This window comes from Dendrobates tinctorius, unplaced genomic scaffold (assembly GCF_039654945.1).
Source record: "Dendrobates tinctorius isolate UK_male_01 unplaced genomic scaffold, ASM3965494v1 ptg000157l, whole genome shotgun sequence".
Classification (NCBI taxonomy): domain Eukaryota; kingdom Metazoa; phylum Chordata; class Amphibia; order Anura; family Dendrobatidae; genus Dendrobates; species Dendrobates tinctorius.
The window spans coordinates 2660874-2683882 of record NW_027361824.1 but is presented as its reverse complement, the minus strand read 5'-3'; the positions used below and the strand labels follow the sequence as shown (position 1 = coordinate 2683882).

Here is a 23009-nt window from a genome sequence, read left to right as displayed (position 1 = left end):
GACGTCATTAAGTCCGTTTGGATAGAGGCTTGGTAGCCTATATATCCAATAGGACTTCTTTCGATTTAATAATTTATTCCTATTATTAACCCCTTTTGGTATATGTTCCAATGGTGTAACCGTGATACAGAAGCATTTTTGTGCTTCAGCAGAAGATGACGGGACAGACTATGTTTAATGTGCCCGTTCTTTGAATTATAGCGGTGACTGTTCATCCGGGCTCTCAGTTCCTGGGAAGTTCGTCCCACGTATTGAAGCCCGCATCTGCAAGTCACTACATAGATAACAAAATCTGTCCTATATCTGAGACTCTGATTTATTTTAATTGTTCCCCCAGTGGTATTAGATCGAATACTCCTTGCTCCATGGTCAATGATCTTACAACATTTACCGTATATACTCGTGTATAAGCCGACCCCCCCCCTAATTTTGCCACAAAAAACTGGGAAAACTTATTGACTCACATATAAGACTAGGGTGGAAAATGCAGAAGCTACTGGCAAATTTCAAAAGTAAAAATAGATACCAATAAAAGTAAAATTAATTGAGACATCAGTAGGTTAAATGTTTTTGAATAGCCATATTGAATCAGAAGTCCCATATAATGCTCCATACAAAATACGCCCCATATAATGCTGCACAAAGGTTAATAATGGCCCCATAAGATGCTACATAGAATATGCCCCATATGCTGCTCCATAAAGGTTATGGCCCCATAAGATGTTCCAAAGATTATGCCCCATATGCTGCCCCATTAAATGCTCCATAAAATAGGCCCCATAAGATGTTCCATAAAATAGGCCCCATAAGATGCTCCATAGAATATGCCCCCATATGCTGTCCCTATAAGATGCTCCATTGAATATGCCCTCATATGCTGCCCCCATACGATGCTCCATTAAATATACCCCCATATGCTACCCTCATAAGATGCTCCATTGAATATGCTGCCCCCATAAGATGCTCCATTGCATATGCCCCCATATGATGCTCCATTGAATATGCCCCCATAAGATGCTCCATTGAATATGCCCCCATATGCTGCCCCCATAAGATGCTCCATTGAATATGCCCCCATATGCTGCCCTATACGATGCTCCACTGAATATGCCCCCATATGCTGTCTCCATAAGATGCTCCATTTACTATGCCCCCATAAGATGCTCCATTGAATATGCCCCCTTATGCTGCCCCATAAGATGCTCCATTGAATATGCCCCCATATAACCCCCCACTAGGAGGGAATTTATGGCTCAGACACGTACGGTAATGCATTTAGAGGAAAGCATTTACAGGCAAAGGCATGGTGAAGGAACTTTCGAAAAAATATGGTCCGCCTGGATGGCGGTGATATGATTGCTAAGACTCTCAAGTATGCCCGGCATAAGGAGTATTGGGGAGGGGGGGGATGGCTTTGATTGTATTATTACAAGATATGTGAATTGTTACATGTATATTGATATCCACTGTTTATTGTTTAAAATCTTTTGAAACCTAAATAAAAATAACTGGTTTAAAAAAAAGAATATGCCCCCATATGATGCCCCATAGAGTATGCCCCCATATATTGCTGCTGCCGCTACTGCAGGTATTAAAAAAAAAAAAAAAAAAGACATACTCACCTCTTGTCCCTGGGGGCCAGGTGCCGGTATGCTGAGCAGGAGACACCGGCGCGCTATGGGGGACAGGTGTCGCCGCTGGCTCAGGACCCGCCACCTGAGATATTCACATTTCCCGGTTCCAACGCTGCTCACCGCTGTCTGCCCGCCGGTCCCTGTCTGTGACTGTTCTGGCAGAGGGCGCTCACTGACTACGTCAGCGCGCCCTCTGTTGCCTGAACATCACTGACCCGGCGGGCACACATCGGCGAGCAGCGTTGGAACTGGGACAGGTGAATATAGCATATACTTACCTCCCACTGGCGCGTCTCTGCAGCCCCGTTCTCCCTTCCTTGCTTCAGCGGTCATGTGGTACCGCTCATTAAAGTCATAAATATGTGCATATTCATGACTTTAATGGGCGGTACCATGTGACTGCTGTAGGAAGGAAGGGAGACCGTGGGACAAGCAGGGGCACTGCAGAGATGTGCCAGTGGGGTCAGTATGATCTGACACCCCCGCTCCCCCAACTACCCCCTGGCTATATGACTCGCGTATAAGCCGAGTGGGGGACTTTCAGCACCCAAAAAATGGGCTGAAAATCTCGGCTTATACGCGCGTATATACGGTACTTTGTTTGAAGAGCACCTGTATACTCCCGTATTTACCTTCCCTCCATTCACATTGGTATTATTTCCTTTCATATTTTTTATTTTTGTAACCTCTAATTTACTTCGAGCTACAATATTTTTCACTGTCGCCCCTCTCCTAAAAGTTATTCCTGGTTCACAAGGAAGCATTTTCCCAAGAATCACATCTTTTTTTAAAATATTCCAATATTTTTTTTATAAGGGATAAGGTTTCTCCTTGTGGAGAGTGACATACCAGCTCTGGCTTGTCAAGGTAAGGAGGCCTATTCGCTGTGTATGCAGAGCGCCACATAAAGCCCCGCCCACAGCCCCGCCCTAGAGCACGAAAATCTCATTAACTGAAAACTTCAAATAAAGATTTACTGTTGTCGATCATAAAAGCGAAGTTTGGCCAGAAAGACTGGACCTGGTCTCTTAGGGGCCACATGAGCACAGAAGGGAGAGAAGGGAGATTCATCCAATAAGATCTCAGGGATCTAGGAAGCCAACACCATCATTACCCTCCGCTTTCTCTGATCCATCATAATACTTTTCTTGAAGTGATTTTCTAACTTGTCAGCACATTCTACGTACGCTGTCATTTGGCTTCGTAGTTTACAGTCCTGGGCAGGTAACGGTCAGCGTCTCCTAATCCCAGGGGATAGGTGGATCCTACAGGTTGTAAGTTCTATAGAAAAGGGCTTTCAATGCCCAAAGTCAATAGAACAGTTTTGGGAGGAGGAGAATGTTGTGGTCGGGAACCTAAATGGTGATCACACGATTGTGATACGGCCGGACTACACCACCGATAAAGCAGCCACAGCCGGTGACTGAGAGGAATCTGTGACTTCTCTGCAGTCAGTGGTCACTACTCACCTGGGTAGTCATATGTGGGAATCTCCTCTTTACACCGCTCATCACCCCGCACATATGTCTCTGTAGTATTAATATGGGTCAGATCTTCACCCTGAAACAAATATTGTAAAAGTCACAGATTTAGAAGTCCCATCTATGATCAGCTCTAATCCTGCCATCTCCACCGCTCTCATTACACAGATATAAAACATATAATACTGGTGGATAGAACAAGACTGAGCACAAGAGCTTCACAGCCGTCTGCACATCATAGGGGAGATCTCCTGACACCTTCTCTCCATCTACCTGATGATCCTGAGGAGCACTGGCATCTTCCTGTTTACAGTCCTGTGGGAGAAGAGGACGGGGACATCTCTCTGGTGTTGTCCTCTTACTGGATAGATCTGGAGGAAACACATACAGGGACTGAATTAATTCTCTACATACAGATAATTATAGGCCGTGTGTCTTTAGTCCTGTCTATTACCTGGAGATGTGAGGGGCTGGGGAACCTCCAACATGACGTTCTTGTACTGATCTTTGCGTCCTTCTAAATACTCCCACTCCTCCATGGAGAAATAGACAGCGACATCCTGACACCTTATAGGAACCTGACACATACAATGATACCGTCATCCCCCCGATCCCTTCATAGTGTTACTGTATAATGTCCCAGCATTCCCAGCAGTGTCACCTCTCCAGTCAGCAGCTCAATCATCCTGTAGATGAGGTCTAGGATCTTCTGGTCATTGATGTCCTCATGGATCAGGGGGTGAGGTGGAGGCCCCGTGATTGGGCTCAGGGCTCTTCCGCATCCCTCAGACACAGGGTCCTGACAGCGATCACTAGAGGTCTTCTTCACCACTGTGTAATCCTGGTTATGGAGAGACAAAATAATAAATCTCACTACAGACATTCCCAGAGTCCTCACCTCTCCAGTTCTGTCCATCTGTTATTCCCATAGATAAGAATGATGGAATGTGACGTCATCAGAATCTCTCACCTCTCCAGTGAGACGGAAGAGGATCTCTAGGGTGAGGTGTAACATCCTCTCCACCATCTTGTCTCTGTCCATATCCATCTTTGATGGGTAAATCAGGAAAATTCTCTTATATAGAAGATCTTCACTGAGAGGATCCGATATTGTAGAGACCTGAATGAGAAGAAGATGATCTAATGTAACATCATAAGAATCCTGTGTAATAATACAATTACTGGAGATAATAAGGGAAACATAGGAGGAGATTTATTATCTTACAGGGTTTAGTTTTCTTCTTTACATCTCTATATATAAAAGTGAATGTATGTATGTATGTGCGTGTGTGTGTGTGTGTGTGTGTGTATCACGAAGCAGACCAGTAGAGGGAGACATTTCTTCAAATTCAGGGCTCAATAAAAATGTAGGGCTGAAAGTCTATAGGAGGGAGAAGGACAGAGAGGTAGGTGAGCTGGGGAACAGCAATGTGAATGATAGAAGGGTGTGGAGCATAACGAAAGCATATCTCTATATACGAAAGTGAATGTAGGCGACAACACCTCAGCAGACACTGCCATGGTGGGAGAAATCTAGCATCCCTGGGAACATAAGCTCCCAGCCATTGTCTGCCCCAAGAAAGGAGCAGAGAGCACAGGACAGAAATGAATCACCCCCTCCCTGCCCATATACCCATATATTAGGGGTAGTAGTCCGGTGGCTCTGGCTGAAGGGATGATGTGGGATATTAGGGGTAGTAGTCCGGTGGCTCTGGCTGATGGGATGATGTGGGATATTAGGGGTAGTAGTCTGGTAGCTCTGGCTGACGGGATGATGTGGGATATTAGGGGTAGTAGTCCGGTGGCTCTGGCTGACGGGATGATGTGGGATATTAGGGGTAGTAGTCCGGTGACTCTGGCTGACGGGATGATGTGGGATATTAGGGGTAGTAGTCCGGTGGCTCTGGCTGACGGGATGATGTGGGATATTAGGGGTAGTAGTCCGGTGGCTCTGGCTGATGGGATGATGTGGGATATTAGGGGTAGTAGTCTGGTAGCTCTGGCTGACGGGATGATGTGGGATATTAGGGGTAGTAGTCCGGTGGCTTTGACGAGATGATGTGGGATATTAGGGGTGAGCTGTGGAGGGAAAGAGCGGGGCTGTGGAGGGACAGCGGGTCACGGATGTAGCGAGCCGCAGCGGAGGGATAGAATGGGACTGCGGGTGGAGAGTGGGGCTGTGGAAGGAGAGAGCGTGATGGTAGGTGGAGAGCGGGGCTGGGGAAGGAGAGAGTGTGATGGTAGGTGGAGAGTGGGGCTGTTAAGGGAGAGAGCGGGACCCACAGTTAGATACTATGCCAGGGCAACGCCGGGCTCTTCAGCTAGTCTACTAATAAAACCTATATATTTAGGCCACAGACAACAAGCAGTTTCCTCCTCGGAGTCGGCAGCTGAACACGTTCCTCATAGACTCATCTTCCATAACGCTAATTCTCGTCTCATTACCGACACTGGAATCGGCATTAGCAATACTGCAGGAGATATTCATTACATGCAAGATGAGAAATAACTCCTTCATGATGAGGACGACATATTCATCTTCTACTACGGCTCTAGAGACAGATTTGGCCAGAGTCGGTCACTGCCTCCATCCCAACCGGCCGTCTATATGAAGGTTTCCCGTCTTCCCCGCGCTGGAATCTTCTGTCACGTTAGATCTCAGCTCTGAGTCACACACAGAAGTTTGATGAAGTTTTATAAAAGCTTTTTTGTTTCCACAAACATCATGGACAGAAATGATCTGATCCCAAAGTCTCCGTGTACAGTGATTTATGGGGTTTATTTCGGGCCTTAGGCTTTCCTATATTGCAAGAAAAATACCAGAAAAAAAAAATAGAATTAGACTTACCGATAATTCGGTTTCTAGAAACCTTCCATGACAGCATAGGAGGTTGTCTCCATGCCCTAATGGGGGACAGGAAGCACGAGAGGTTAAGAGGTCCTCCCACCTCCCTCTCACCAGTGACTTATAACTGATTACCATAGCACCGGTTACCTTAAGATTCTCAGAATTTGTCCAAGACTACAGGGAGGGAAATAGTGGCGTCGTGGAAGGTTTCTAGAAACCGAATTACCGGTAAGTCTAATTCTATTTTCTCTAGCAACCTTCCACGACAGCATAGGAGGCATAACAACCTATACTGCACTAGGGGGGGACAACGGCCTGAAGAACTTTTCGGCCAAAGACTAAATCCCTGTTGGACATAAGGTCCAACCTGTAGTGTTTCGAAAAAATATGAAAGGAGGACCAGGTTGCTGCCTTACAAATCTGCTCTGAAGATGCGCCTGCCCTCAGCCCATGAAGTAGAGGTAGATCGTGTTGAATGCGCTTTGATCCCTGTAGGGGAGTGATGTTTTGCGCCAGGTATGCTTCAGAGATAGCCTTTTTAATCCAATTGGCAAGTGTTTTTTGCCACCTTCTTTCCTCTGTTTGGACCAGAGGTATGGATGAATAGGTTGTGGTCGATTCTATAAGGCTTGGCACACTCTAAGTAGTGGAGAATTATTCGCCTTACGTCCAGCGTATGAAACACCTCTTCTTTAGGGTTTGCTGGGTTTTGACAAAATGAGGGGAGAATTATATTCTGTGATCTATGAAAGTCCGACACGACCTTTGGTAGAAAAGACGGATCAATGGAGACAATTATGGAGTCATCTCTGACTGTTAGGTAGGGTTCTCTGATTGAGAGAGCCTGTAGCTCTCCTATTTGCCTTGCTGAGGTTATTGTTATAAGGAAGGCGACCTTACAGGAGAGCAGCTGAGAAGTACAGGATGGCAGGGGCTCAAAGGGTGATTGAGTGAGTCCAGTAAGAACCACGTTCAAGTCCCATGGTGGAACCGCAACTAGCTTCTTCCGGGGGCGCCCCCGGAAGAAGCTTGTTGTGAAACGCGCGTTGGGGTGGAGGAGGCTGCGGCGCCCACGTCTCTTTGAGCTTACAGTGACCAAGTATTGTTATTTAAGGCATACAATTTTGGTTATACTATTTTTAATTAGGTCTATTTTGGAGCGGTTCATGTAGGTAGATTAATATGAGGACTAAGGCTAGTTTCACATTAGCGTTTACTAAGCCCCGCCCCCTGCCGCGCCTTCGCCGGTAGCTCCGCCAGCGGACGCATGACGCTGCATGCGTCCTGCGTCCCCTATCTTTAGCACTGGGGACGGAGGCCGTGCGCAGTATGAGTTTGGCGGCGCATGCGTCCTTTTGACGCTGCGCCGACCAGCGCCAAACGCAACAGGTTGCAATTTGGTGCGCTCCGTCAAAAGGACACATGCGCCGCCAAACGCATACTGCGCACGGCCTGCGTCCCCAGTGCTAAAGATAGGAGACACAGGACGCATGCAGCGTCATGCGTCCGTAGGCGGAGCTACCGGCGGAGGCGCGGCAGTGGGCAGGGCTTAGCGGCGGCCGTGCGCAGCCCGGCGCTGCGGCCGTAAACGCTAATGTGAAACTAGCCTTAGACGTCACCGTCATGTTGCCGCTATATTTCACACTTTATATGCATTGTGCCGCCTAGGGATCTTAGATTTAGACTCATTTAGGTATTTAACCATTTATATATAGCAGACCATTTTGAGGATTGGTGTGAATTATTTGCATCTTTTATTAAACCCTTATATTGTGCAATATCTGCTTTTGTGTGATTTTTGTGCCTTATTATCATCATGCCTGTTCATATAAGATTGCTGTAGGGTATTTTGCGTCTCCTTTTGGGCATTTTTCTCTGTTTTTAATATATTATTAATAAATTGATTAAAGACATTTTTTCTGGATCTCTTCACTTTTTTCCGGCAGTAGAAATTATGTTAGTCCGGAATATTGTTTGATTTAATAGCTTTTTTGGATGCAGCCTAGTGGCTGATGTAATGAATCTTCTTATCCACCTGTGATTGGCCAAGTCACAGTCAAACATGGAGCTTAATTCTGATATCTGTACTTTCAGTGTGCTAGGTTTTAGACCTAGCTCAAGCCCCCTCTGTAGGAAATCCAGGATACGAAAAATGTTAGGGTTTCCTGGGTCAGGCAAATCTGGCAGACACCATGAGGAAAACTTTTTCCATATTTTGTTATATATAGCAATGGTGATCAGCTTCCGGGATTTCTGGAGGGTGTTTATTACTGCCTCTGATAGACCCTTGGCCCTCAAGATCTGGGTCTCAGTAATCAGGCCGCTAACCTCATTCCCCGGAGGTTTGGGTGATGTAGCGGGCCCTGTAAGAGAAGGTCGTTTTCCAGGGGTAGGAGGACTGGCCCCTCTACCTGTAGCTCTGTAATTAGAGAATACCAGCTCCTTTTTGGCCATAGAGGAGCTACTAGGATGGTCTGGGTTCGATCCTCACGGATCTTCCTCAGGGTTGCGGCAAGGATTGGAACTGGCGGTAAGGCATATGCCAGACGAAACCTCCACTTATGGGCAAAGGCATCTACCCCCCCAGGGATCTGTCCCTGGGGTTCAGGGAAAAATAGTTTCTCACCCGAGCATTTTCTCTTGAGGCCAGTAGATCCACCTCCGGGAGGCCCCACCTGTTGACCAGCTTCTGAAAGATTTTTTCGTTAAGGCTCCACTCGCCAGGCTGGATGCATTTACGGCTCAGGAAATCTGCTTGAAGATTGGAGGTACCCTTTAGGTGGACTGCTGTTAGAGACCGGAGGTGTCTTTCGGCCCAGGAAAATATTCGGCCAGACAGGCCCTCTAGACTGCTGGATCTTGTACCACCTTGGTGTCTGAGATGGGCCACTGTTGTTACATTATCCGAGTAGACTCTGATATGATGGCCCTGAACTACCGTATTTTTCGGACTATAAGACGCACCGGACCATAAGACGCACCCCAATTTTCAGAAGGAAAATAGGGAAAAAAATAATGTGTCAAATGGGGGTCCGTCTTACAGTCCGAATTCAGCTTACCTGGGAAGGGATCCGGCACAGGTGGAGGAGTAGTCACAGCAGTCATTCAGTGGTCCAGGCTCGTGCGGTGGCGGCTCTGTGCTGGGGCAGGTGGGTTGTGCTGGGGCAGCTGCGCTGGGGCTGGGGCAGGTGGGCTGTGCTGGGGCAGCTGTGCTGGGGCAGGTGGGCTGTGCTGAGCTGGGGCAGGTGGGCTCTGCGGGGTGAGGGTGGCGGCGGGCTGTGCTCCGGTGCAGGGGCGGCGGCTCCGCCGGCATTTCCTCGCTGCCCGGAAGCCCCCGCACATCCCTTGCTGGCCGCTGCCATGTTGCGGTGGCCTCCGGGAACATGGCCGCCGGGAAGATGGCCGCCAGTCTGGGGACGGCGCATGCGCAGGTTCATATCTCGTCCCGAGATCTCGGGGGACGTGATTCAAATCTCGGCAACGAGATCTCGTCCCCTGAGATCTCGGGACGAGATCTGAACCTGCGCATGCGCCGACCCCGGCCATCTTCCCGGCGTCCATGTTCCCGGAAGGGATGTGCAGGGGCCTCCGGGCTGCGAGGAAATGCCGGTGGAGCCGCCGCCCCTGCTCCGGAGCACAGCCCGCCGCCACCACTGCACCGCAGAGCCCCGGAGGTTAGCATATTGCGACCATAAGACGCACCCCCCACTTTCCCCCCAAATTTTTGGGGAAAAAAGTGCGTCTTATGGTCGGAAAAATACGGTAGGTGTCTTGCCGCCAGGAGAGCTTCCTCCACAGCCTTCAGTTCCTTGAAGTTTGAGGACTTTGCACTCACTCTCTGGCTCCACAACCCCTGGAATGGTTGTTGGGACACTACGGCTCCCCAGCCTTTTTTGCTGGCATCCGATGTTACCGTGACCAAGGGGATTTGGGACCAGTTGATTCCCCTGCACAGATTTGTCCATCCACCATGCTAGCGAAGCTTTCACTCTTCCTGGGGTATGGACTCTTTTGTTCAGGCAGGTGTGATCTCTGTTCCAGTTTCGCAAGATATGGGACTGGAGTATTGTGGAGTGAGCCTGCGCCCAAGGTACCGACTGGATGCAGGAGGTCATTGACCCTAGTATGGACATAGCTGACCTGAGGGTCGGGGACCTCTTTCCTGAAGCTCGAGATTCTTGAAATTATGGACCTCTGATGTTGCTCCGGGAGGAAGGACATTTGTTTCCTTGAATATAGGAGGATTCCCAAGAATTTTATCTGCTGGGAGGGTTGGATCTGCGACTTTTCTATATTCGGGATCCACCCCAGCGATTGGAGAATACCCAGAGTTTGGGTCACCTGGTTTACCAGAGTCTGGTATGAGGCTCCTATTATCAGCAGGTCGTCCAGGTAGGGTACAATGTATATACCTTGGCTTCTGATGTGGGACACAGTTTCCGCCATAATTTTGGAAAATACTCGAGGGGCAGAGGATATTCCAAAGGGAAGTACGTTGTACTGATAGTGCCGGATGTCTGGACCCTGACGGATCGCAAACCTTAGGTACTTCCTGTGAGAAGGATGTATAGGAATGTGAAAATAGACATCCTTCAGATCTATGGTTGCCATGAAGTAAGACGGCCCTATCAGAGGAATTGCGGTCTTTACCGACTCCATCTTGAATCTGCGATATGCGATATGTCGGTTGAGGCCCTTGAGATTTATTATTATTCTTGCCTCTCCTGTGGGTTTCTTCACTAGGAACAGCCTGGAATAATGCTCCCTTCCTTGTTCCTCCACAGGGACCTGAGAAATTGCGTTTGATTGTAGAAGGAGTTGAATGCCGGATTTTAGTGCTATAGTCTCCCGAGGTGGTAGGGAGGTAACTCTTATACCCCGCGGGGGGAAGGATTCAAATTCTAGTAGTAGGCCTTCTTTGATCACACTGAGGACCCAGGGGCTGTTGGAAATCAACTGCCAAGAGTGAAAGAACCTCGAAAGCCTTCCCCTCACCGGGGTCGAGTCATTGCTTCTCTTGTGGCTGTTGCTGCTGGGGGACCAGGATATTCCTGCCTCTCCCCTTAGCATAACTCCATCTTCCCAACTTTCCCTTACCTCTCGGCTGGGATTGTTAATTCTGGGGGGCTCGAAAAAGCCGCTTTTTTGGAGTCCTCTGCTCAGGAAGTACCTTCTTTTTGTCTGTGGCCTTTTCAAGAATTTCATCTAAGGCCGGGCCGAAGACATGTTCACCCGTGAAGGGCAAAGAGCAGAGCTTCACCTTGGAGGTAACATCCCTGCTCCACGTTTTACGTTTTAAGCCAGAGGGCACGTCTGGCAGAATTGGACTGTACCATAGCCCTGGCAGAGGTGCAGATCATCTCCATCGATGCATCCGCCAAAGAAGCCTGTAGCTCTTTGTAGTATAGGAAGGGAGTTCAGGAGGTCACCTCTTGAGGTTCCCCGAAAAATATGACTCTAGTTCCTCTATCCATTGGAAGAGAGACCTAGACACGCATGTGGACGCAAACCCTGACTTTAAGGAAAAAGAAGAGGTTTCCAAGGCTTTCCTTAGGAGGCTCTCTGCTTTATGGTCCATCGGGTCTCTAAGCTGGGACGCGTCATCAAAAGGAAGGACCGTTTTCTTCACCACCCTCGCCACCTGGACATCAACTTTCAGGATGTCCCATTTAAACTCCTCTCCCTCCAGGGGGAATCTATGCCTGAGTTCCGAAGGGGCTGAGTAGCTCTTCTCTGGGTACTCCCATTCCTGGGAGATCATATCTACTATGCTCCTATGTACTGGGAAAGCTGTTCGCTTGGGTCCCTCGAATGCCCCGAACATGCGGTCTTGTGCTGACTGATTAACAGGCTCATCCTCTAGTTCCATGGTGGCCCGTACTGCGCCGACCAGCTCCTCCACATATTCTGTGGAAAGGAGGTATCTCCTAGATTCGGCTGAATTAGAGGTTCCCGGTTGTTCCCAATCTTCGGAGCCTGAATTATATGATTTTTCTGATTCAGACTCTGAGTCTTCCAACTGAATTTTCCGTTTTTTTGGGGGTGGTGAGCCCACAATCGGAGGGAGTGGAGGAGGTGGAGGGGGGGACAGTGCGGCCAGGGAAGTCTGAACCTGGTGAGTAACCAGGCTGCGAATTTCGTTAATTAGTGACGGGTGTTCAGCCCTGACCACCCTGTCTATGCAAGCTTGACATAATTTTTTCGCCCTATTTGAGGGGCGTTTTGCACTGCATATGGCACATTTGGCCGACTTGCTGGTGGTATTGGTGCTTTTGTGGGCAGACTTTTCTCCCTATAAGAAAAGGAGAAGTATTTTGAGGACCTCTAGCCCAAGATCGCAACACTAGGACCCACCCCAGTTATACTTACTGTGGCAGCGCTGGGCTCTGCAGACGCAGGGCAGGAAGAACCGTACATACTGACTGATTTGCCTTACCTGTCGGCGTCTTCCGGCGGGTTAATAAAGGGTTAATCCTGCCCTCAGCGCAGTATTTTCATTTTCCCCCTCCTCCTCCCTGGGTCCCGGGGCAGGCACAGCAAGTGCTGGCGAGCTCCGCACGCTGGAAGCTGAATGGGGGCCACCATGACAAGAAGTTGTCATACATACCCCGGAAGTGACTGCGCGTGACGTCACTTCCGGGTCACCGCACGGCGTGCAACAGGAGAAGGAGAGACCGGAGAGCTGCGGGAGGCCTCCGGTCGGGGAGACAACCTCCTATGCTGTCGTGGAAGGTTGATAGAGAAATAGACTTCAGTCTAAAGGTACTGTCACACTTAGCGAAGTACCAGCGATCCCGACCAGCGATATGACGCGGTCAGGATTGCTGGTACATCGCTAAGTGGTCGCTAGTGAGATGCCACACAGGCAGATCTCACCAGCGACATCGCTGGGGACGGGGGGTCGCTACTTACCTGTCACACTAGGTGATCCTGCGTCCTCCCGCCCGCGTCCACGCTCGTCTCTCCACAGGAAGCTGACGACGAGAAGCGGTCCAGGACGTTCTCGCACGATGAGAGATAACCAGCGGGGGAGCGGGTTGTAGGTAAGTATCAGACACAGCGATGTCGCTAGCAATATCGCTATAACGTCACAAGTTATAGCGATATTGCTAGCGATATCGCTTAGTGTGACAGTACCTTAAGAGAGGATTAGAATTAGGTCCTGGCAACGAGAATCGCCTTATCGTGGCTGCCAGATACACATGAATTGGCCAATTTATGCGCTAAGAATTCTCAATTCTTCATATCTCTAGTGCAGTAATGCAATTCAATCTCCATATTTCATGCTTTAGCATTACAGAGTGCTGCATTTCGTTTAAATGTATATATGAATTGGCGACTCTAGGAAAGCACCTGTTCAGACCTAATTTATGTTTGGATGTGACAGTCAATATTTTATTTATTACTAATATGTGGGGCACATAGGTGACATTACTAATATATGGGGGCACATAGGCGGCATTACTAATATATGGGGCACATAGGGGACATTACTAATAAATGGGGACACAGGTGACATAACTAATATATGGAGGCACATAGGGGACATTACTAATATATGGGGCACATAGCGGACATTACTAATATATTGGGCACATAGGTGGCATTACTAATATGTGGGGCACATAGGGGACATTACTAATATATGGGGCACATAGGGGACATTACTAATATATGGGGGACATGTGGAATTATTAATGTATGGGGCACATAGGTGGCATTACTAATATATGGGGTCACATAGGTGACATTACTAATATATGGGGGCATTACTAATATGGGGGCACTACTAATATATGGGGGCACACAAGGGGCATTACTAATATATGGAGGCACATAGGGGACAGAACTAATATATGGGGGCACATAGGGGACAGTACTAATATATGGGGCACATAGGTGGCATTACTAATAAATAGGGCACATAGGTGACATTACTAATACATGGGGGCACATAGGTGGCATTACTACTATATCGGGGCACATAGGGGACATTACTAATATATGGGGGCACATAGGGGTCAGTATTAATATATACCGTTCTTATTACACAGATATAAAACATATAATACTGGTGGATAAAACAAGACTGATCACAAGACCTTCACAGCCGTCTACACATCATAGGGGAGATCTCCTGACACCTTCTCTCCATCTACCTGATGATCCTGAGGAGCATTGGGATCTTCTTGTTTACAGTCCTGTGGAAGAAGAGGACGGGGACATCTCTCTGGTGTTGTCCTCTTACTGGATAGATCTGGAGGAAACACACACAGGGACTGAATTCATTCTCTACATACAGATAATTATAGGCCGTGTGTATTTAGTCCTGTCTATTACCTGGAGATGTGAGGGGCTGGGGAACCTCCATTATGACGTTCTTGTACTGATCTTTGCGTCCTTCTAAATACTCCCACTCCTCCATGGAGAAATAGACAGCGACATCCTGACACCTTATAGGAACCTGACACATACAATGATACCGTCATCCCCCGATCCCTTCATAGTGTTACTGTATAATGTCCCAGCATTCCCAGCAGTGTCACCTCTCCAGTCAGCAGCTCATTCATCTTGTAGATGAGTTCTAGGATCTTCTGGTCTTTGATGTCCTCATGGATCAGGGGGTGAGGTGGAGGCCCCGTGAGTGGGCTCAGGGGTCTTCCGCATCCCTCAGACACAGGGTCCTGACAGCGATCACTAGAGGTCTTCTTCACCACTGTGTAATCCTGGTAATGGAGAGACAAATTAATAAATCTCACTACAGACATTTCCAGAGTCCTCACCTCTCCAGTTCTGTCCATCTGTTATTCCCATAGATAAGAATGATGGAATGTGACGTCATCAGAATCTCTCACCTCTCCAGTGAGACGGAAGAGGATCTCTAGGGCGAGGTGTAAGATCCTCTCCACCATCTTGTCTCTGTCCATATCCATCTTTGATGGGTAAATCAGGAAAATTCTCTTATATAGAAGATCTTCACTGAGAGGATCCGATATTGTAGAGACCTGAATGAGAAGATGATCCGATGTAACATCATAAGAATCCTGTGTAATAATACACTTACTGGAGATAATAAGGGAAACATATGAGGAGATTTATTATCTTACAGGGTTTAGTTTTCTTCCCTGACATCTACTAATAAAACCTATATATTTAGGCCACAGACAACAAGCAGTTTCCTCCTCGGAGTCGGCAGCTGAACACGTTCCTCATAGACTCATCTTCCATAACGCTAATTCTCGTCTCATTTACATACACTGGAATCGGCATTAGCAATACTGCAGGAGAGATTCATTACACGCGACATGAGAAATAACTACTTCATGGTGAGGACGACATCTTCATCTTCTACTACGGCTCTAGAAACAGATTTGGCCAGAGTCGGTCACTGACCCCATCCCCACCGGCCGTCTATATGAAGGTTTCCCGTCTTCCCCGCACTGGAATCTTCTGTCACGTTAGATCTCAGCTCTGAGTCACACACAGAAGTTTGATGAAGTTTTATAAAAGCTTTTTTGTTTCCACAAACATCATGGACAGAAATGATCTGATCCCAAAATCTCCATGTACAGTGATTCTTTCTAAGGGGAACACGCATGTGAGGGGGTTGCACGCATTAAGCAAAGCATCACATTAGCTAAGCATCCAGCAAAAGACAGTTACTCCATGACAGTCAGGACAGCAGTCAGGTAACCAACATTTTGCTTTCCTTTTTAACCATGTCCTTCATTTCTATCCTCCAGTGTTCCCTTGCCATCCACATTCACGGCCCCATCCCTCCTCTATCACCACTTATACACATCAGCCCCTCTATACTTCCCTCTCCCATGTTCAGCTCCCATGCACTTCTCACCTTCCTGAAAAACCTCAGCCCATCTTGCCCAAACACATTGCACAAAAAAACTCCTAACATTTCAAAGAACTACTTGCTCCTTATGTTCCTACTTTTATTGATTTCAGGGGACATCTCCCCCAAACCCAGACCATCTTCCCTCAACCCCTACCCCATATCAAAACCATAATAATTTTATTAATATTACTTGCATTCCTTCAGCTCCTTTTAATTGTGCCCTCTGGAATCCAGGTCTGTATGTAACAAACTTCCTTTCCTGCACAACTACTTTGTGAACAATACTCTGAATCTGTTGGTCCTCACCGAAACCTGGATTCAGGACTCTGACACTGTCTCCCCTGCTGCCATTTCCATGGTGGCATACAATTTACCCATTCCACGAGACCAACAAGCAGACCTGGTGGTGGAGTTGGCATACTCCCCACAATGCACTTTCCAGGTCATCCCCCCAGTTCCATCACTCTCATTCCCTTCTTTTGAGGTCCACACCACCAGGCTCTTCCGTCCCCTCCACATCAGAGTAGCGGTCATATACCGGCCCCCAGGCTCACCCACTCACTTCCTTGACCACTTCTCAGCCTGGCTGCCGCACTTCATGTCCTCAGAACTACCAATCCTTATCCTAGGAGACTTCAACATCCCCTGTGACGGTGTGATATGTTATGTGGGTATCATTTTGTGTCTATTTATATTTTACGGATTTCCATTGTGTTCTCTTGTTGCCCTGTATCATTCCGTGTATTCCCAATATTGTCTAGAGTCTCAATTACCTTCCAAAAGTCTGATAATTGAATTAGCTCACTTACTGTCTGCAGCCTGACTGTATCTATGCCTCTTGATGAACCCCCTGTAGTGCCTTAATCCCCAAGGCACCTTTGTCAGGTCTGGGAGGCCTGAAAACCACCCCAACGTGTCTGACTACCCCTGGACATAATGAGGGGGATGGGGAGGACAGGAGCTGTACAAGTCAGACCCTGTGTGGTTATGATCATGTGAAGACAGCTCGTCAGAGAGAAGGAGAAGCATATGGACATATTTTATCCTCTGTCTGCTGGATTATTAGACTCTCATCTCCTTGGACATTCATCCTGTTACTGTACTACATTCGTGTTCTGTACTATTGTATCCTCAGTGTGGTGGATTGTTTATGGACCTTTTAGTTTTGCCTATAATAAAGGTCTTGGGATTGTTCACATTTCCCTCGCTCTGTTGATTGTGTGGTTTCGGAGAAGGACCCCGTGACAACAGGTGGCAGCAGTGGGATCAACAGAGTGTAACCCATTGGAGAACCACCCACAGAGTGAGTTCAGAAATTGGACTGTATCCAGTTTACAAGAGAGAGCCAGAGACCTGGGCCTGAACTACCAGGGACTGACTAAAGAAGCCTTAATTGAACAAATGGTGGGTGCTAGCCCGGCCACCTCCTCCCAGATGTCTGAAGGAAAAGCACTGGAGACAGGGATCCCCGCCCCAAAAAGCCAGTGGTTGGTGTGGTACGAAGAAGAGATGGTGGTTCTGGGCCCCGGTGTCTCTCAGGAGTATAAAGAAGAGGCTGCCCGCTGGGCACAGCGGAGACAAGAAGCAATGGAGCTTGAAAGAGGGAGTAATGCAATGTGGAGTGTAAACCCAACGATCCGGGAGCCTGTACAGATCACCCGGAAAGAGTTTAAGCCATTTGATGAGGCCGGAGATGTGGAGGAATTTTTCAAGGACTCTGAGCAGCAGTATGCTGTGATGGAGGTGCCCCACTCTGGCTGGATGAGTTTGATAGTGGGAACGGAAGCATGGCGGAGGCTTACCGAACCATTTACCCCACCTCGCCCAGTGCATCTTGTGCACTCCATCCCGTCTGAGGAAGAGCTACCATCACCCTCACCATAGATACCCCTCCTGGAGTGTATGGACTCCGGCCTTTGTCCTTTAGCTACCCAGAGCAACAGCAATGCCACCTGCAGGATGTCTTAATTGAAGGATACAAAGTGTCAGGATTTAGAGACACGGGGGCATTCCTGCCTATCGCTGACCTCCGTGTGGTTCGACCCGAGGCAATTCACCAGGGTCCAGGAATTCCCATTGTCCTGGCAGTGGGTGCCCGAAAATATATATAGCGAGCTTCTGTGCATTTGGATTATGGTTGTGGAGAAAAACTGGGACGACTTCCTGCAGATATCCTCCTTGGTAACGATATTGGGGAGTTACAGTGCCAATTTGTAGGAGCAGTCACCCGACTACAGGCCCTTCAAGCACTACGTCATCCGGACCTCACCGGGGAGCAACCACCACGAACCGCATCAGGTTTGGTAAGCAATACGTTCGCTGCCACTACATTGGGAGATTCTTGGGACAGAGAGGCGTTTAGGAGAGAAATAGAGGGTGAAACTACCTTAGCAGCCCTTAGGCAAAAGGCAGAAACTGGGCACATGGGGACGGCTTCACTCGAGAAAACGGACTGTATTATCATGTAACAAAAGTCAGTGACAAGGGCAACCCTGAAGCAACGACCAGGCAACTCATTGTCCCTCAGAAGTACAGAGCACAGCTAGTCCAACTGGCCCATGACATCCCCTTGGCTGGACATCAAGGGAGGAAAGGAACTGAAAAGAGACTCAACCAAAGTTTTTACTGGCCTGGCATCTCGCAGTCAGTAGCCCATTATTGCAGCACCTGCAATGTGTGCCAGAGCATGCGGCATCCAGGAGTTCGACATAAGGTACCCCTGCAATCCCTGCCCATAATTGAAGAACCATTCCAACGTGTAGCTGTCAACATCATAGGTCCTCTGGCCCACCCCAGCTGGTCGGGGAAAAAATATATCCTGACAGTGGTGGACTATGTCACTCGGTATCCTGAAGCTGTGCCCCTGTCCAGTATTACAGCAGTAAAGGTAGCCAAGGCACTTGTTACCATCTTTACCCGGGTAGGGTTTCCTAGTGAAATATTATCAGATCAAGGCACTCAGTTCATGTCAGATCTGGTACAGTCCCTATGGCATACCTGTGGTGTTCGAGCCATTCGCACCACCCCATACCACCCGCAGACCAATGGACTATGTGAACGCTTTAATGGAACCCTAAAAAATATGCTGAGGGCTTTTGCTGATGTTGAAAAAGACTGGGGAAAAATATCTGCCACATCTCCTCTTCGCCTATCGGGAGGTTCCCCAAGAGTCCACAGGGTTCTCTCCCTTCGAACTACTGTTTAGCCGGAAGGTCCATGGGCCTCTCACTCTTCTGAAAGAACATTTGGAGGGAGACAACTCAGATACCGGAATGCACATCGCTCCCTATGTTCTAGAGTTCAGAAACCGTCTTGCCCAGCTAGCTACCTTGGCTAAAGAACATCAGCAACTGGCCCAGTCCAGAAAAAAACCCTGGTATGACCGTAATGCCAGGACCCGGGAATTTATGGAAGGACAGCAAGTGCTCATGATTACTGCTTCCCCTGCCAACAAGCTTCAAGCAGTGTGGGAACGCCCTTATCAGGTTGTCAAGAAAATTAATGACACTAACTACGTTATTGCCCTGGACTCTAGTGGTCGACGACAGAAAACCGTCCACAATAACATGCTGAAAGAATACCACAACCGATCTCTGCCTGTTCTAGCCGTCTACCAACCCCCTAGTAATATTGCCAACGACGAGTGTCTCCACGATCTTCTCCAGGTCGCCAAAGCAGGAGGATCACAGGAACAAGTGCCCCTGGGCTCCCATTTATAGGATATACAAAAGGACGATATTTTCGCCGTACTAAGGCCGAGGGCTGCTGCTTTCTCCTCAAAGCCAGGGAAGACTACTCTCACCAGCCACCATGTGGAAACCCCTGGACAACGCCTCATCCAGCAGGCTGCCTACCGGGTTCCAGAGGCTGTTCAAGGCATGATAAAGGACCAACTAGAGGAGATGAAACAACTGGGAGTCGGTCAGCCATCTCACAGTTCTTGGGCCTCTCCTGTCGTCCTGGTCCCCAAGAAGGATGGTACAACACGATTCAGCGTTGATTACAGACGATTAAATGATGGCACCAAGAGTGATGCTTACCCCATGCCCAGGATTGATGATCTATTGGATCGTCTGGCCAGTGCCCAATTTGTGACCATGTTAGACTTGAGCAAGGGGTACTGGCAAATACCCCTAACGGAGGACGCTCCGGAGCGCTCGGGCCTTCATTACTCCATTTGGGCTTTTTGAGTTCCTGGGAATGTCCTTTGGGATGAAAACTGCCCCCGCTACTTTCCAGAGACTGGTAGATGGACTGTTAGATCAATGTCAAGACTTTGCCTGTGCTTACTTGGATGACATTGCTATTTTTAGCACAACCTGGGAGGAACATCTTAAACACTTGGGCATAGTGCTAGACTGTATCCTTACTGCAGGACTGACCATTCGCCCTGATAAGTGCCAAATAGGGATGGCTGAGGTGCAGCACCTCGGGCATAGAGTAGGGGGTGGGACCCTAAGGCCTGAGCCTGCCAAGGTGGAAGCCATTAGCAACTGGTGTAGACCCCAGACTAAAAAGCAGGTACTTGCATTTTTAGGAACTGCTGGTTACTATCGAAAATTCGTTTCTAATTTCAGCACCTTGGCGAAGCCACTAACCGACCTGAACCGCAAGAACATGCCTAGGAATATGACGTGGACAACTGCATGCGAGGATGCCTTTTCAGCGTTAAAGACCGCCCTCATCACAGCTCCTGTCTTGGCTGCCCCTGATTATAAGTGCAGGTTCCTCGTACAGACAGATGCATCCACCTTTGGGATTGAGGCAGTACTTAGCCAAGTGAACGCCGCCGGAGAAGAACATCCTGTTGCTTTTGCCAGTCGGAAACTACTGGATCGGGAAGTTGCCTATGCCACTATTGAAAAGGAGTGCCTTGCCATCGTATGGGCGCTAAAAAAAAAAAAATTTCAGCCATACTTGTATGGCAGAGACTTTACAATTGTTACAGACCACAACCCCCTCACATGGCTGAACTGCGTATCTGGAGACAATGGAAGATTGCTGCGGTGGAGCTTGTCCTTACAAGCCTACAGCTTCTCCATCCAATACAAGCGGCAAAGCCAACACCACAACGCCGATGGACTGCCTCGACAAGAAGAACCATAGGCCCCCAGGCTGACCTACCCCTGCCATTGTTGTATAAGGAACTATAAATGATTGAGCAATGTGGACTTAAGTGAGCAGGCCAGAGGTCTGTGTAGACCTCATGGCGTGCTCACTTATTATGAGGGGGGAGAGGTTGTGATGGTGTGACATGTTATGTAGGTATCATTTTGTGTCTATTTATATTTTACGGATTTCCATATTGTTGCCCTGTATCATTCCGTGTATTCCCCATATTGTCTAGTGTCCTAATTACCTACCAAAAGTCTGATAATTGAATTAGCTCACTTACTGTCTGCAGCCTATCTATGCCTCTTGATCCACCCCCTGTAGTGCCTTAATCCCCAAGCAGGGCTGTGGAGTCGGAGTCGTGGAGTCGGAGTTAGTTTTGGTTGGAGTCGGAGTCGGTAGAAATGTACCGACTCCAGCTTTAAAAAAAATGTATTAATATTTCATAATTGAACTTTCATATGAATTTTATAAATGTTACTCAAATATATATGTTCTATCAAACTATGAACAACAGTGATCATAGAATCATAGAATCGTAGAGTTGGAAGGGACCTCCTGGGCCATCTGGTCCAACCCCCTGCTCAAAGCAGGATTCGCTAAATCATCCCAGTCAGATGTCTGTCCAGCCTCTGTTTGAAGACTTCCATTGAAGGAGAACTCACCACTTCTCGTGGCAGCCTGTTCCACTCATTGATCACTCTAACTGTCAAAAAGTTTTTTCTAATATCTAATCTGTGTCTCCTCCCATTCAGTTTCATCCCATTGCTTCTAGTCTTTCCTTGTGCAAATGAGAATAAAGTTGATCCTTCTACAATGTGACAGCCCTTTAGATATTTGTAGACAGCTATTAAGTCTCCTCTCAGTCTTCTCTTTTGCAAACTAAACATTCCCAAATCCTGCAGCCTTTCCTCATAAGACAGGGTTTGCAGACCGGTCACCATTCTGGTCGCTCTTTTCTGAACTTGCTCCAGTTTGTTGATGTCTTTTTTAAAATGTGGTGCCCAAAACTGGACACAATATTCCAGATGAGGTCTGACCAAAGAGGAGTAGAGGGAAATAATGACTTCACGTGATCTAGACTGTATGCTTCTGTTAATACATCCTAGAATTGCATTTGCCTTTTTTGCTGCTGCATCACACTGTTGACTCATATTCAGTCTGTGATCTATTAGTATACCCAAGTCTTTTTCACATGTGCTGTCACTTAGCCCTATTCCTCCCATTCTGTATATGCTTTTTTCATTTTTATTGCCCAGATGTAGTACTTTGCATTTCTCCCTGTTAAAAACCATTCTGTTAGTTGCTGCCCACTTCTCCAGTTTATTTATATCTTTTTGAATCCTCTCTCTCTCTTCTCTAGTATTAGCTATCCCTCCTAGCTTTGTGTCATCAGCAAATTTAATCAGTTTACCCTCAATTCCTTCATCTAAATCGTTGATAATGATGTTGAACAATACAGGGCCCAGGACAGAGCCCTGTGGTACGCCACTTGAGACATTCTTCCAACTGGATGTGCAGCCATTTACGACCACTCTTTGGGTCCGATCACTAAGCCAGTTATGAATCCACCTAACAGTTGCCTTGTCCATTCCATACTTAGTCATTTTTTCAATAAGGATTGTATGAGAGACTTTGTCAAATGCTTTGCTGAAGTCAAGATATACTATATCTACAGCATTTCCTTGATCCACCCAATCAGTGATTCCGTCATAGAAGGAAATTAAGTTAGTCTGACATGACTTATTAGTTACAAACCCATGCTGACTCTGTTTAATCACTTCATTCTTATCCAGGTATTGACATACATGTTGTTTAATAATTTGTTCAAAGATCTTTCCTGGTATAGAAGTCAGACTCACCGGCCTATAGTTGCCTGGGTCCACCTTCTTCCCCTTTTTGAAGATAGGAACAACATTTGCTCTTCTCCAGTCTTCTGGTACTTCTCCTGTTCTCCAAGAATTTTCAAAGATTATGGAGAGGGGTTCAAAAATTTCTTCTGCTATCTCCTTCAGTACTCTGGGGTGTAATTCATCTGGACCTGGAGACTTGATAAGCAGTTCTGCTGGAGATAGAGACATTTC

At 47.6% G+C, this 23009-nt stretch overlaps 1 protein-coding gene across 1 annotated transcript in view; it reads right to left on the bottom strand.

The window, feature by feature from the left end:
* Nucleotides 1–23009, bottom strand: part of LOC141051431 (uncharacterized) — a 244984-nt gene that overhangs the window by 6876 nt on the left and 215099 nt on the right. The window contains 9 exon segments of the mRNA XM_073548362.1: nucleotides 3104–3194; nucleotides 3389–3486; nucleotides 3570–3693; nucleotides 3777–3956; nucleotides 4086–4235; nucleotides 14123–14220; nucleotides 14304–14427; nucleotides 14510–14689; nucleotides 14819–14968. Coding sequence (XP_073404463.1) covers nucleotides 3104–3194; nucleotides 3389–3486; nucleotides 3570–3693; nucleotides 3777–3956; nucleotides 4086–4235; nucleotides 14123–14220; nucleotides 14304–14427; nucleotides 14510–14689; nucleotides 14819–14968 — 1195 coding nt within the window.